This window comes from Gymnodraco acuticeps, unplaced genomic scaffold (assembly GCF_902827175.1).
Source record: "Gymnodraco acuticeps unplaced genomic scaffold, fGymAcu1.1, whole genome shotgun sequence".
NCBI classification, from domain to species: Eukaryota; Metazoa; Chordata; class Actinopteri; order Perciformes; family Bathydraconidae; genus Gymnodraco; species Gymnodraco acuticeps.
In genome coordinates, this window is record NW_022992216.1 from 1,637,877 (window position 1) to 1,652,702 (window position 14,826).

General features: G+C 39.0%; 1 protein-coding gene across 1 annotated transcript in view; it reads right to left on the bottom strand.

Moving 5' to 3' along the window:
• hydin (HYDIN axonemal central pair apparatus protein) overlaps nucleotides 1–14,826 on the bottom strand; it is a 183,537-nt gene that overhangs the window by 83,949 nt on the left and 84,762 nt on the right. The window contains 13 exon segments of the mRNA XM_034205940.1: nucleotides 55–166; nucleotides 168–226; nucleotides 299–406; nucleotides 644–773; nucleotides 2,531–2,770; nucleotides 2,858–2,980; nucleotides 3,968–4,048; nucleotides 5,885–5,998; nucleotides 6,120–6,247; nucleotides 7,260–7,396; nucleotides 7,817–7,944; nucleotides 11,539–11,660; nucleotides 14,637–14,811. Coding sequence (XP_034061831.1) covers nucleotides 55–166; nucleotides 168–226; nucleotides 299–406; nucleotides 644–773; nucleotides 2,531–2,770; nucleotides 2,858–2,980; nucleotides 3,968–4,048; nucleotides 5,885–5,998; nucleotides 6,120–6,247; nucleotides 7,260–7,396; nucleotides 7,817–7,944; nucleotides 11,539–11,660; nucleotides 14,637–14,811 — 1,657 coding nt within the window.

A 14,826-nucleotide genomic window follows, 5' to 3' on the forward strand; every position in this document is an offset into this window, starting at 1 on the left:
CACGGCCACTCTGCCACTGGTATCTACTGTTAAATAATGGCTGAATCGCTTTACCTATCAGTGGGGCTCCATACACAACAATAGCAATGCCTCTGCGGTTGCGTGCAGCCAGACCCTCAGGTGACAGATCGACACACATGTGGCGGGCGATTGCTCTGGAGACGGGGGGTCATCTCCAACTGCCCCAATCTCCCACTGCATCCCTCTTTGGTCATCTCTGAAACAACTGAAATAACGGTGAATTACGAAGAGAAGGTCATATACTTTCAAGTTCTGCTTATAAACAGGTTGTACTCACGTAACTCAGCTGGTTTCACAGTTACAGTTTGGGCATCGTTTTGTCTCAATGTATTTGTATTCTCGTGTGTGTCATCCATCTCAGCTTCTTTTTCATCTTCATTAGGCTCTGCAACACACAGGTAGTTTAGATTAAAACAGGTATGTAAACAGTCTTTGAATCAGTAGGTTTCCTGCTGAAAAGTGCTAAATCCTACGTAACTAGGTATCCTACATAAGGGTGAAGTGTCCAGTATTACCCCAATCATTTGTTTCTGTGTTGTGTTTTATCCTTATGTTCCTGAGTACTTTGGTGACAGATAGACAACAATGTCAGTGCTTAATAAACGTGGGTGCCTGAAGCTACCGTCATCTTTCAGCTGGGAGCAGTACTCCTTGTAGTAGTCGAGCAGTTCTGAGGTCAGACTTTCTCCAGGGGCTCGGGGAGGCAGCAGTAACATGTTGTTCTCATCATAACCCTGCATCAGATGCAGGATCTACATGGAATTAGGGAGGAGGGGAGAGGGAGGGGAATTTGGACAGGAAAAGACACAAAGGAACAGACAAATTGAATGTTATGAGGGGCCAGGTGAGGACACAAGGAAAAGAGAGGGCATCTCAAGGGGGGACGTGCTACATTTGTCTGATACAAGCTAAGATGAACTTTCACGTTAATAACGCGTTAACGCAAAAAAAAATTAACGCCACTAATTATTTTAACGCGATTAACGCATGTGTATTTTTTTTCCTCGGCCGCCCCGTAGTTTCAGAGCGCATCGAGTTTAAAATACCATCTACAAGCTGATGCTGACAGCCCCGCTCCTGCCGCCCGCTTGTGGCAGACCACACTTCCACGCTCACCGGCAGGCACCGACTGGCTGTTGGGAGGACCGGGAGGGTGTGTGTATGTGTGGCCCGAGCGAGCGAGAGACCTTACGTGCATTGTTGTTGTTAGCATCTGGTGCTAGCTAGCTGCGCTAACAGATATAAGGAGCTGTTTAAATGAAAACAGAGGAGCGACATTTCGCCGACAACTGCGCCGAGCACTTGACTTTATGCAGGAAGCCAGACAGTGGGACATTGTACGAGAAGTCAGCACACTCAGCAAGGATAGTGCAACATGATTGCAGCGTCCAGGCAGCTCCCGTTCGAGCATATGCCTTGAGTTGCACATAGCTCCAACGATCCATCACACACACACACACACACACACACACACACACACACACACACACACACACACACACACACACACACACACACACACACACACACACACACACACACACACACACACACACACACACACACACACACACACACACACACACACACACACACATTGTATTATTGAATGAGAGAGGTTCCAGGTTGAATTGAGGCGAATATTTGTAATGTTCAGAGGTTGTTGTGTTTAATATTCATGAGCATATTTGTCATTGTTCAAATGATAATAAACATTAGCATAAAGCATATTTGTCCACTCATATGTTGATAAGAGTACTAAAAACTTGAAAAATATTCCTCTAAGGTACATTTAAAACAGATAAAAAATTTGCGATTAATTTGCGATTAATCGCGATTAACTATGGACAATCATGCGATTAATCGCGATTAAATATTTTAATCGACTGACAGCCCTAGTAATAAGTTAACGTTGGCTATAAAGTAACAAAATCAAGGTCGCATGACTTCAAGTCAAGACCGCTAAGCTAAAGACGCTAATGTTCAGATTGATGATATTTAGTAGTGTCCTTACGGTATTTAATAAACTTTATTTCAGGTATCTAAACAAATACACTTTCAAAAAAACATTGACTTCATGATAAAGGAAACGGAAATGGTAAAATGCTAACTAATTTCCAAGTTGTATTACCCATTCCTGAGCCACTCTATTAACATATAACCAATATAATAGATTTAAGTGTCATATTAGTGATCCATTATGAAGGTCTTACAGTAGGTCACACCAGGCAGAAAGCAACAGCTTTCACGTCTATCTTTAACTTAAGGTGGCGCTGTTTTTGGAGTTCAGACATGTTTTGACAAAAGGCAGAATCAGTTAAATATGCAGACCTGAGGAGAGTTGGGCCGAATGGATGGTGGTATACAATGTGTAAACACTTGTCTTTGCTTGTATTGTTTGTTTTCTGATTTCTGATCAAAATGTTCTTCACGAAATGGTTTAAAAGTAAGAATTGGTTATGGTCACTTTTCTCTTTTTCTTATCCATTCCAGTCTTACAGAGAGCTACCTTTTCTTCCTCGAGGTACTGCGTGTCGAACTCCAGGGAGTAGAACTCGATGGGGAAGGAGCAGGGGTTTCTCACTGTAACCTCTGCTTCAACCTCAGTGTTGAGAGACAGGCAGGGCCCCAGCTCCAGCTCCGACTGGGAGAACTCCAGCCGTGGCTCCTCACCTTGCCCCTGAACTCTGATGAACACCTGCTTGGAGCTCTCAGCCACATGGACCGTTAGCTGCCTGTTGTAGGCAAGCTGCAAAGACACGGACAGTAGGTCATCAATCATGTAATGTCATGATACTCTGATATGTATCGTGGCTGAATCCTTTAAGCTCCTTACCCCATCAGCAGGGCTGAACTTTATCTGGACGTTGACTCGTTCACCAGGGGACAGCAGGCCAGAACTGGGGATCGCCTTAAACACCTCTTGAGGAGGTTGATGCTCCTGAGAGACCTTTTTACGCTGAGCAAGAATCAGAATCAGAAACAGGTGTATTGCTAAGCAGGTTAACCCATAGAAGGAATTGTCCTTGGTGTATAGGGTGCATACATAAACACAGTCAAAGAAGATAGATTGTAAGAAATACAACTATTAGTGGTAAGCCGTTAATAAATAAGAGGTAGCTTTGTGTACATTGTACAGAACTTGGAGGGTTGGCTAGGACTTCACTTAACTCAAATGAACAAGATATTGTTTGCATTGTGTGCATTAATGGAATGGAATGTAATAAAGAAACTGATAGGGTGAGGCACGTTTCACACTATTGCAACTATTTCTCAGTACTATCTCAGTAAGATGGTAGTTTAATTTTCCTAAATATAAAGATGTTAGATGCCATAAGGAATTGGAAAAAATAAGGAAATAATTGGAATGATGTTGCAATTGTGATATGATTTACAACATTGGAAGAATTTATTATTTTGGCGTCATTAGTGGAATCATCTTTAAGAAGAATGTTTAAATGATCATGGTGTGATTTTATTTAAGAGGATCCCTACTCAAACAAATATATTTAGTTAAGCCTGTAGAATTAGATTTGTAGGATATCAAAAAAAGATATGGCTTCACAATACTACAATTTGTAAATATGTATTTTAACACATATTTGGCCCCCTGCAGGCTGGATATTGCACATTTCAAATTGAAATGTTGATGAATTGTGCAGCCCTAGATGCCATGTGTTGTAGTAGTAGTAGTAGTAGTAGTAGTAGTAGTAGTAGTAGTAGTAGTAGTAGTAGTAGTAGTAGTAGTAGTAGTAGTAGTAGTAGTAGTAGTAGTAGTAGTAGTAGTAGTAGTAGTAGTAGTAGTAGTAGTAGTAATAGTAATAGTAATAGTAGTAGTAGTAGTAGTAGTAGTAGTAGTAGTAGTAGTAGTAGTTACCTGAAAATGAAAATACAAAACCAGTTGTAAAGGTTTATTGAATTTTCCATAAATTGACAAATGTCGTACCTTTTTGAGAGGCATCCCCTCCTCAGCTATGGTCCAGCAGCAGGGCATGGACTCATGATTAGACAGCTGTATTGTCTTCATCTGATGAGGAGGACAATAACAAGAAACTCAGCACAGCGTATGTTTTCAGACAGAACTGATATGCAGGTAATACATGGCCTTCATGTTGCTTGAGCAAAAACAAAGTATCTTAGTTTTTAGTCTTTTTTTAATGTCTCTTGAAAGAAAATTGCTCTGAAGTCATTAGAGAACGCAAATATCTGTGTAAAAAAAACACCATAAAATATAAGGTTTCAAAAAACGTATTCATTTTTAATACAATGTCAGAATATAAAACCATATACATTCCAGTTTGTTTATATCATTAAAATGAGGGGGGAAAAACACAACAATTAATTACTTTCTGTAAACAAAATGCTTTTTTTTCACAGTCTGGGATATGTCAGCGATAAGCATTGATTTTTATGCATATTTCGTTTTTGTGCAGGAAAAAACATGTATCCCAGCATGCATTACCAGTAGATTAGACAGGTGTGATTCCCTCCTCCCTGGCATCAGTAAAACATGTCTCTCTCGCCTCCAGCCCTTCTAAAGGATTGTTGCTAGGATTGTAACTCAAACCAGGAGATACGACCGTATTACACCGAGCCTGGCCTCCTTGCAATGGCTACCTGTTTCTTTTAGTATCAATTTAAAATGGTATTGTTACTTACAACGCCCAGAGAGGCCTTGCTCCGAGCTATTTCTTAAACCTTTATTGCCTTAAGTCCCGGGCAGGACACAGAGACTTTTCTGTCAGGGCTCCTGGACTTTGGAACGACCTGCCTGAGGAGATCAGGGCTGCAAACTCTGAAAATCCACTTGTTTAAGAATACTGTATACATTAAGTTAATATTATTATTATTAGATAAATAGATTGAAAGCCTGATGTAACATAATGCATGATTTTATTATGTTATGTTCATGGGATAAAGGTTTTTCAATTAGGATATTTTTGTAATATAGGGTCTAGTATCGTTTTTAAACGATGTGTAATCGCCACCCATTTGAAGCACTCCAATGCTTGAGCTTTATAACAGAATTGCTCAAATATGATAACCTTGACCTGATCAGACCACAAGATGGCTCCACTGTGGGGCAAGTAGAGAAACGTCTCTCCTTATGCCAGTTATTTGTGTACCATGCAAACACTCAGCAGTGTTCAGCACCTGTGCATCCTATATAGGGGAATTGGAACCGGGACACATTCCATCTTTGGAGGTTGGCGTCTATTGCAACTGCAGAAGTCATACATAGTTATCAGCTTTAACCTGCACCTGTCAGCTGATTTGTATAAACAATGAATGAAGTAAGCACCAAAGGTAAATCCCCTTACAACCAAAAGCTCTTCACTGAGGCAGAGGAGCATTCTTTTACAAAATTGAAGTTAATTGATGACATCTGTCCTGCGTTAGTGCCTACACCTGTCTGCAATTTAAAAATGTTTAATATTTAGAGGCCCACCTCAAGTTTACAAATGGGTTAGTATAGAACCTTAAGATCTACAGACCCAAAGACAACTATACAATTATCCAAACAGAAGGTAGATAGCTAATGTTATGCTAACTGAATGCTAATAAGGCGTTGGCTTATCATGCACAATTAATCTACCTTTACTATTTATGTATACTGTGATATTTCATGTTTTGAATCATATTGCCTGTGTAGTGGTTAGTGTAACTTCTCAGCAGTCAGCAGATCGCTGCCATTCAACACATTTGGAATGTATTGCTGATGTTACGTTTGTTATGTTCATTGGTTTATGGATTGGCTGTTACAGCAAACAACACAATAGTGCTAATCGATGCGTATGCTGCTATCCTCCATGTTTATATCACAAAGTACTATCAAATGGGCAGTAAAAGTGGTCTGTATTACCTGACACATGTTACACTGCATCGTGTCAAACTGCAGTGTATCCGTGGAAACAGTGATAGCCGGCACAGTGACCATTGCAGACAGACGCACCTGCACCACTGGGCCTCTTGTGACCTGTAAAACCAAACAAAGTCATCTGTGAAGAAAGATTATGGTGTTGCTGATAAACCACTTTTCAGAAATGGCACAGCAATAATGACATGATTTGTGCACGTCTTTTTATGCCCAGGTGTACCTGTATTGACATGACAACTTGTGTGTGTCCCGTCTTCAGGTTGGATCCTTGGGGGTCAAATTTGACTGCTAAAGTCTGTGTCTCTCCGCAGGGCAGGTTTTTCACTCTTTTCAGTTCTGTGCTGAATCCTTTGAAGAAGCAACATTTGAGGAATTACTTTAGAGAAATTCAAAAAAGCCAATTGAAAACACAATGATTTAAAACAGAAAACAGGCACAATATAGAGTTGTGCAGTGATGACTTCTTTTTGTAGGCCGCCCCGAAAGCATAAACAAAGGGTTCTTTCCACAAAAAGTGAAGGCAATTTTCCAATGAACTTTTGAAGATTGCCAAGAAATAAGCTTTGAGGTGAAATGAATTTGCCAGGGGGTAAATAGCAAATGTGATGCTAAAAACAAACAACATTTCAGATTTCAGAAGTCTCATTTAGTCTCTGAGCAACCTCCGTTTTTCTGAGGAACATTCAGGACTGGGGTATTTACTGAAGCATTTGATTAAAATCTCTTGAGTTGACCTCAGACCTAGTTTCAGGCATCGTACCAAAAACAATTTCATAAAACAGTTGACTTTAAGATAAGGGAACCAGAAGTGTTAAAATGCTAACTCACCACTCCAATGCCCTTTGAGACATTTTATTTAGTTTCATCAATTATTCATTACATTTTATTCTACTATCACTTCAAGACAGGAGATAATCCGCTCATCTCATAAAATAAGATAAGATGGTACTTTATTGATTTTTAATTTTTTGTGTTACAGCAGCATAACATTTACCCACACAGGACTTCTTAATCCTTTTATTATTTTACTTTGTTCTACTGTGCTCAAATGTGTCCTCTTTCTTCCCTTCCTTGTCTTTCTGTGATTTTATGGCTTTACTCACTTTATTCTGTCTTCTACCCCCCCCCCCCCCCCCCCCCATCTCCTTCACTTTCTTGTTTTCTGTTGTTTTTGTACTGGTAGCCTATTTATCTCAATACTCGCACACTCTCCAACTGTTTTTACACTTACACTTCTTCTCACAGTTTGCTTGCTCCATTTTTCTTTTGAATCCTGAGTTATGTCATAAAAAAGACACAAGACTGAAGCACTCAAAGTGCCACAGCATGTTATAGTGAGTAAAGAGTTGTGTTACAGTACCTGAGCCAGCTAGAGGTTTTTCATTGAGTTGGAAGGACACAGCCACTGCTCCAGTATTGGTCACATTCACAGTGTGACTGAGGACTTGGCCGAGAATGACATAACCAAAATCCAAAACATACTCTGGAAGAGGAAACCTGGGCAATGGAAAAAGGAAGAAGTGAAGATGTAAAAAACACGATACAATCTTTATTTTTACTTTACTTAAGTAATGAATACAGGAATTGTACTTGTTACAGAGTAATTTATACACTGTGGTATCACTACTTTTACTTAGGTAAAGGATCTGAGTAATTTTTTGAATAATAACTGCCCATGCACTCTGTGACATTCATCAAGTTGCACAAGCATCAGATAAAAAACAAAACATGCCCAGTGGGATATTGCTCATTAACCCAAACTCTATCAAATTCTACAACACAGTTCTTGGTTCAATCCAGTGAGTCGACCATCTGTTCGGTGTGTGTGTGTGTGTGTGTGTGTGTGTGTGTGTGTGTGTGTGTGTGTGTGTGTGTGTGTGTGTGTGTGTGTGTGTGTGTGTGTGTGTGTGAACTTACTGACTAAGTTTGTGCCACTTTCTGGAGGAGCCTTGTGAGTCTCTGCGCTCCTGCAGGCTTCCGGTCACAGCGAGAGCATTCTGTTTGACCAGCGCTCTCTCAATCTCCATGTGAAGCAGCTCTTCATACTGGAGGCAGCGGACAAAGGAGAGAAAAGCGAGGGGGGGAGAGAGAAGCAGGGGTACATAAACACTCAAAAGTTACAAACAAGTATTGAAGGCTTATATAAGCATTAAACAGCCCAGTCTCATCAGAGAGAACAATAACTCAAGGTTCCTCCAAATCTATTTTCCTGAGACAGAGCCCATTTTAAATCTCACACATAGAGAACAGAATCAAATCTGGATGCTATTCAATTTCTACTGGAATAAATTGACAATTTGAATATCCCTTGTCGTGATTCCAAGCTAAATAGAGTGGTGCAGTAATGAGTCCTATAACTGGGACATTTGTAAGCAATTAACCCCTTCCAGTTTCCTCATCTCAGCACTGATGTAGTAGCGCTTCCATTCCATTTCCTTTCCACAATGAATGAATATATATTTTGAGCATGAACATTGATTACAATGGAATTCAGGACATCTTTAGGAAACACACTACATGTGATAAGGGCAACTTATTTTAATGAATAGATCCCAATGAATCGTCCCATATTGATTAAGTACAAATGGAGCATTATCTTATAAGGGATTTACAAAGGTTATTTTGGATATCTCTCTTTATCACTCCATGAATCAGTCAAAATCTATACAAAAAAGAATAAAATGTTAAATAAATGAGGGCCTGAATTGTATACTGTATGAACAAACCCCTCATTAAAAACATATAGAATATAAATAGGAATTAATGAAACTTAGAAATGGTTATTTCTTGTTTGGAATATGATGATATTTTTGGGGAGATGAAGGCTATAATGTACAGATATGTATTGTAAAACGTCATACATTTTAACTTAGGGGTAACCCCCAGTTGATCAATTGCACTAAGTAAAGTGTTTTTTGTTATACACTTTATTTGATGTTGAATATACAGATAAGAGCGTTAACTTATTCGGTGAATTTCAATCCATGAGTAGACACTGATTGGATAAGCTTCAAAACAGCTATCTCTATTGTTATGCAACGGTTCTTGTTTACTCCCCAGGAAATCAATACACAGATAAGAAGCAGGTAAGGCTTTTCAGAATATTAATCACAGCAGTGATGTAGTGGCACTGCCATGCCCACATGGATACATTTGGAGCATGTATGTTTACTACAATGGCATGAATAGCCTTTTAAGGGAAAACACTACAGGTCATTATTGAAAAAGATTCAAGTAATAGATCACCATGAAACCTCCCAAAATAATAATGTATTGTGTGTCGACAGGTATTCTTTTTAAATACAAGTTAGCCTACACGTTATGCTTAAATCACAATGAGGCATTACCTTTAAGTTTGTGCTTCTTTGCATACATTTCCAAAACAGAAATGAGAACAATGGGGTCTGAATATGGCCTTAAATCACTCCTAGAATTAGGAAAGAGCTTTTACAAAGGCATAGATCTACAGGAGGATTAGCGCTTCCAAATATAAGACACTACTATTGGGCAGCCAATATCCACAAAGTAATTCTATGGACTAAGGAACCAACATTGAGTTGGTGTGAGCTTGAAGCCAAATCCTGTCCTAATACCTCACTCTTGGCTTTGCTCACATCTACATTACCCAGCCGGCCAACTCAATATTCGAATAACCCGATTGTTGTTTCCACCCTAAGAATTTGGTCCCAATTCAGAAAGGATCATGGACTCTGTGGATCCTCTATACATAGTCCCATTCGCAACAACCATCTCTTTCTCCCCCCTTACACTGATGGGGCCTTCTCTATGTGGCAGAGATTAGGTCTTATCAGAGTAAGGGACCTTTACATTAACAATGTTTTCGGTAGCTTTAGCCAACTCTCTGACAAATGTTGCCTTCCAGGCACTCATCTATTTCGCTACTTCCAGGTCCGAAACTGGGTTAAACTAAACAACCCTTCCTTCCCCAATATCCCTCCGGATTCAATATTTGACTCAATTCTGGACACTCTAACAATCGAAAAAGGTTTGATTTAAAAAAATTACAATTCCGTCTCCCGTCTCACAGAAACATCGCTTGGTAAAATCAAACAAGATTGGGAAGAGGAACTAGTCCAAGCTATAGATGATGAGGTCTGGGATGGCACATTAGCGAGAGTGAACAATAGTACGTCCTGTGCCAGGCTCAATCTTATACAACTAAAAGTTGTCCACCATATCTATTACACCAACTCTAAACTCTCCAAAATATACCCAAATGTTATTGACACCTGTAACAGATGCCACATGTCACCAGCAAACATGATTCATATGTTTTGGTCTTGTCCTCGCCTACAAGGAAACTGGACAAGCATTTTCAAACACCTTACTGAGGCCTTGGACGTGGTATTGACACCATGTGCAGAGACTGCCATTTTTGGAGTACTACCTGGCCACCGAATATTGAAGAGGAAAACTAAAGACAGTATAGCCTTTGCATCTATCTTAGCACGTAGAAGAATACTCCTAGAATGGAAATCTTCTATACCACCTAAAGCATCTCTATGGCTTAAAGATTTAATGTTGTACCTGAACTTGGAGAACATTAAATATAACCTGAGGGGCTCCTCAAAACTATTTGAATCTGTCTGGGGCTCTATGATAGCCTACATAGCTGAACTTAAGACACTAAATTAAGAAGAAAGGGGGGGAACTACGAATGTATGTGTATGTTTTTTTTTGTTGTTTTTTGTTTTGTTTCTTCCTTGTGTCTCTTTTTATCTGTTTGTTTTTGTTATATTAATTTTTATTTATTTTTTATTTATTTGTTCTGTCTTTGTATACATGTATGTATGTAGGTACGTGTATGTATGTGCATGTGTACATGTGTGTAGGTATGTACACACACGTATGTGTATGTGTATATGTGGGTATACATATGTGAGTATATGGGTACAAGTATTACTGTTACTATTCTTTATTCCCTTATCTATACATTTTCTTTTAATATTATCTTCTACATTACTTAGTTAGTTATTTAATTTACTAGCTAGGACCGGGAGGGGGGGGAAAGGGGAAAAATAAATAAAAATATTGACTGTATAAATGTAAACTCATTGTGCCTGACTCAATAAAAAATATATAATTGAATATGGCCTTAAATCACTCCATAATTAACAGTCCCTACATCATTGAGAAAATACAGTGATTAGAAGAATTTTGCCAATGAATTCACGAAAGAAAGGATACATCATGAACAGGCCTTTGGAATTTCGATGTATACAAAAACGGAAATTGGATGATGTAATTGCTACTAAAGTGGTATTTCTGGTATGAGAAAACTGTCTTTTTTAAAAATGTGTTATTCAAATTCCATACATTTTGCAAGACAGTACACTACGGCTGAATAGGGTGAATACATATTAACTTTATTTTACTCCAGGAGAGGATTTCTCTTGTATTATTATCTGAAATATTATGTTTAAATATGCTAATGATGCATTATCTAATTACACATTTTGGTAAATTAAGGAGAAATTAGATTGCTTTTACTCTCTCTAGAATCCCTCATTTCTCTTGTACTACAACAAGACATTGAAACATTACACACTACATGAAGTGTGCTTACTAGTAACCTACATGACGTTTCATTGCATAAAATGTTTATCTTAGTCACTGACTGTGGGGGTGCAGTTGGCCTCGGTCGGTGCTCCTCCACCAGCGGTCAAAAGCTCCTCTTTGACTCTGTCGACCTCCACCGCTGCTCCGGCCTGCTGCAACACTTCATGGTAGCACTCCTCTGCTGCAAGGGAATTACAGCAACACAACAATTACACCAGTTATATGTCTCAATATTTGTTGGTATGGAGACATGCTATTCAGGAATACTGTAGGAGCCACAGTGGCTTCACCTGACACCATCATTTCATTTAGACAATTATAATATACAGTTAATTTTCACAATACATCAGTAAGTCTACACTTTGTAAGTCTACACTTTGAAATCTATAAAGAGAGACTAGGCCTTTATAATTTGGAATTGAAAAATGCACGACAATCGTTCTTCTCTGACATCATTACCAAAAACAAAAACAACGCACGTGCCTTGTTTGCTACCGTCGACAGACTAACTAACCCCCCAGTGTCAGTAGCCTCTGAATTTCTATCCACCAGGGCGTGCAATGATTTTGCCTCCTTTTTCACTGACGAAATTCAGAAAATCAGACAAGCAGTCAGTGCCTCTGCATCAGGAACAGCAAATGTGTTGTCCCTATGTCCACCTAATATCAATTCAGACACCATGACACAATTCCATCAGATTAATGATAAAAACCTAGAGGACATTATACAACTTCTGAAATCCTCCTCCTGCTGCCTTGATATTATTCCAACAGGATTTTTCAAAGATGTTTTTCCTTGCATGGCCTCAGATCTACTTCATATAGTAAACAAATCTCTTCACTCAGGTATTTTTCCACAGGCCCTGAAAACTGCAGTCATTAAACCGCTCTTAAAAAAGAATAATCTAGATGCTTCAGTAATGAACAATTACAGGCCCATATCAAACCTCCCATTTCTAGGTAAAATCATTGAAAAAGTTGTTTTTCAACAGTTGAGTAATTTCTTGCATTTAAATAACTGTTTCGATGTGTTCCAGTCAGGCTTTCGTCCAAACCACAGCACTGAGACTGCTCTTGTAAAGGTCTTTAATGACATCCACTTAAACACAGACAGTGGCAGAACTTCAGTGTTAGTATTATTAGATCTCAGTGCTGCGTTTGACACTGTTGACCACAGCATATTACTAGACCGACTGGAAAACTGGGTGGGACTTTCGGAAACAGTTCTGAATTGGTTTGAATCCTACTTAAAGGACAGAAACAACTTTGTTTCTATAGGTAAATACACATCTGAGTTGACAAATATGACATGTGGGGTTCCTCAAGGCTCCATCTTGGGGCCTCTTCTCTTTAACATCTACATGCTACCACTGGCTCAGATAATGAAAAACAACAAAATAAGTTACCATAGCTATGCAGATGACACACACATTTACATAACCATTTCACCAGGAGACTATGCTCCAATTCAAACACTGAGTAAGTGCATTGAACAAATCAATGACTGGATGTGTCAGAACTTTCTCCAATTAAACAAAGATAAAACTGAGGTAATGGTTTTTGGAGCCAAGTCAGAACGTATAAAAGTTAGCGCTGAGCTTCAGCCTGCAATGTTCAAAACAACAGATAAAGCCAGAAATCTAGGTGTAGTCATGGACTCTGACCAGAGTTTCAACAGTCACATTAAAACAGTTACTAAATCAGCCTACTATCACCTAAAGAACATATCTAGGATTAAAAGACTAATGTCACAGCAGGATTTGGAAAAACTTGTCCATGCTTTTATCTTCAGTAGACTGGACTACTGCAATGGTGTCTTCACAGGTCTCACTAAAAAATCTATTAGGAAGCTGCAGCTGATTCAGAACCCTGCTGCTCGAGTCCTCACTAACACTAAGAAAGTGGATCACATCACTCCTGTTCTGAAGTCTTTACACTGGCTTCCTGTGTGTCAAAGAATAGATTTCAAAATACTGCTGCTGGTTTATAAAGCACTGAATGGTTTAGGCCCAAAATACATTTCTGACCTCCTGCTAAATTATGAACCATTCTCTCAGGTCTTCAGGGACTGGTCAGCTTTCTGTCCCCAGAGTCAGAACTAAACATGGTAAAGCAGCGTTCAGTTATTATGTTCCAAATCTCTGGAACAAACTCCCAGAAACCTGCAGGTCCGCTGCAACTCTGACTACTTTTAAATCCAGGCTGAAGACTTTACTTTTTGCCGCTGCTTTTAATTGAACTATTCATATCTTAGACTGCACTGTAACTTTTATCCATGTACTTTTTCTTTTAATGTTTAGTTGAACAATTCATATCTTAGACTGCACTGTAACTTTTATCCATGTACTTTTTCTTTTAATGTTTAATTGAACTATTCATATCTTAGACTGCACTGAAACTTTTATCCATGTATTTTTTCTTTTAATGTTTATTTTATTAGCTTTTCTTTTTAATGACTGATTTTAAATGCCTTTTTCTTAATGTCTTTCATTTTTTGTAAAGCACTTTGAATTGCCTTGTGTTGAAAAGTGCTATATAAATAAACTTGCCTTGCCTTGCCTTGCCTTACAGAGTGGTGCAGCGATGAGGTATTTTTGTAGGCCGACCAGGAAGTACTACCTCAACCAAAAGCTATGGGGTTTTTCAATGTGATTTTGGAGTATTGAAAAAATAAGATCTGTGGCAAACACACATTTATGACACTTGAATGTTTTGCTCAGCAGGATAATCTCCACATATTAACACCACTTCTAAAAGGTTTGAAGTGCAAAAGCAACAGCCATAAGTAAAAAGCATATACGTACTACTCCATGGCATCACCACCGTTAAGCTAAAGGCAGCTAATGTTCGCCGTGATGATGTCTATTCATCTAAATTATTTGGGAAAATCTCTCTTCAGCTTGTGTTAACAACAGACCTTAGGCATCTAACCAAATACATTGTTTAGGCATTGGAACTGGAAGTTGGGAAATGCTAACTCATTTCCATGTTTTAGGATTCCTTCCTGCACTACTCTATCGCAGGTGTAACATTTTTTGTTAATAACATTTTTAATTTAGTTATATATTTTGAAAACAGTTGTTTAAATATTCATCTTGTTGGCTAGTTATGAAGAGATATGATCATGTCTGTGTGTATGAAGTCATGTTCATGCATACACAGGTTTCTTGGAAGATTCAGTGTGATCCTTGGGAACACGCCCTCTCCGGTCAGCCTGATGTCCTGCGGCGGGAGGAAGGCCACCTGCAGCTGGAGCCGCTTCTCAAACACCTCGGGGACACCAGGGAGGTACAGCATACGCAGACATTGCTCTACACCGGCATCAACGTAACCCTGTAGCACCAAAAC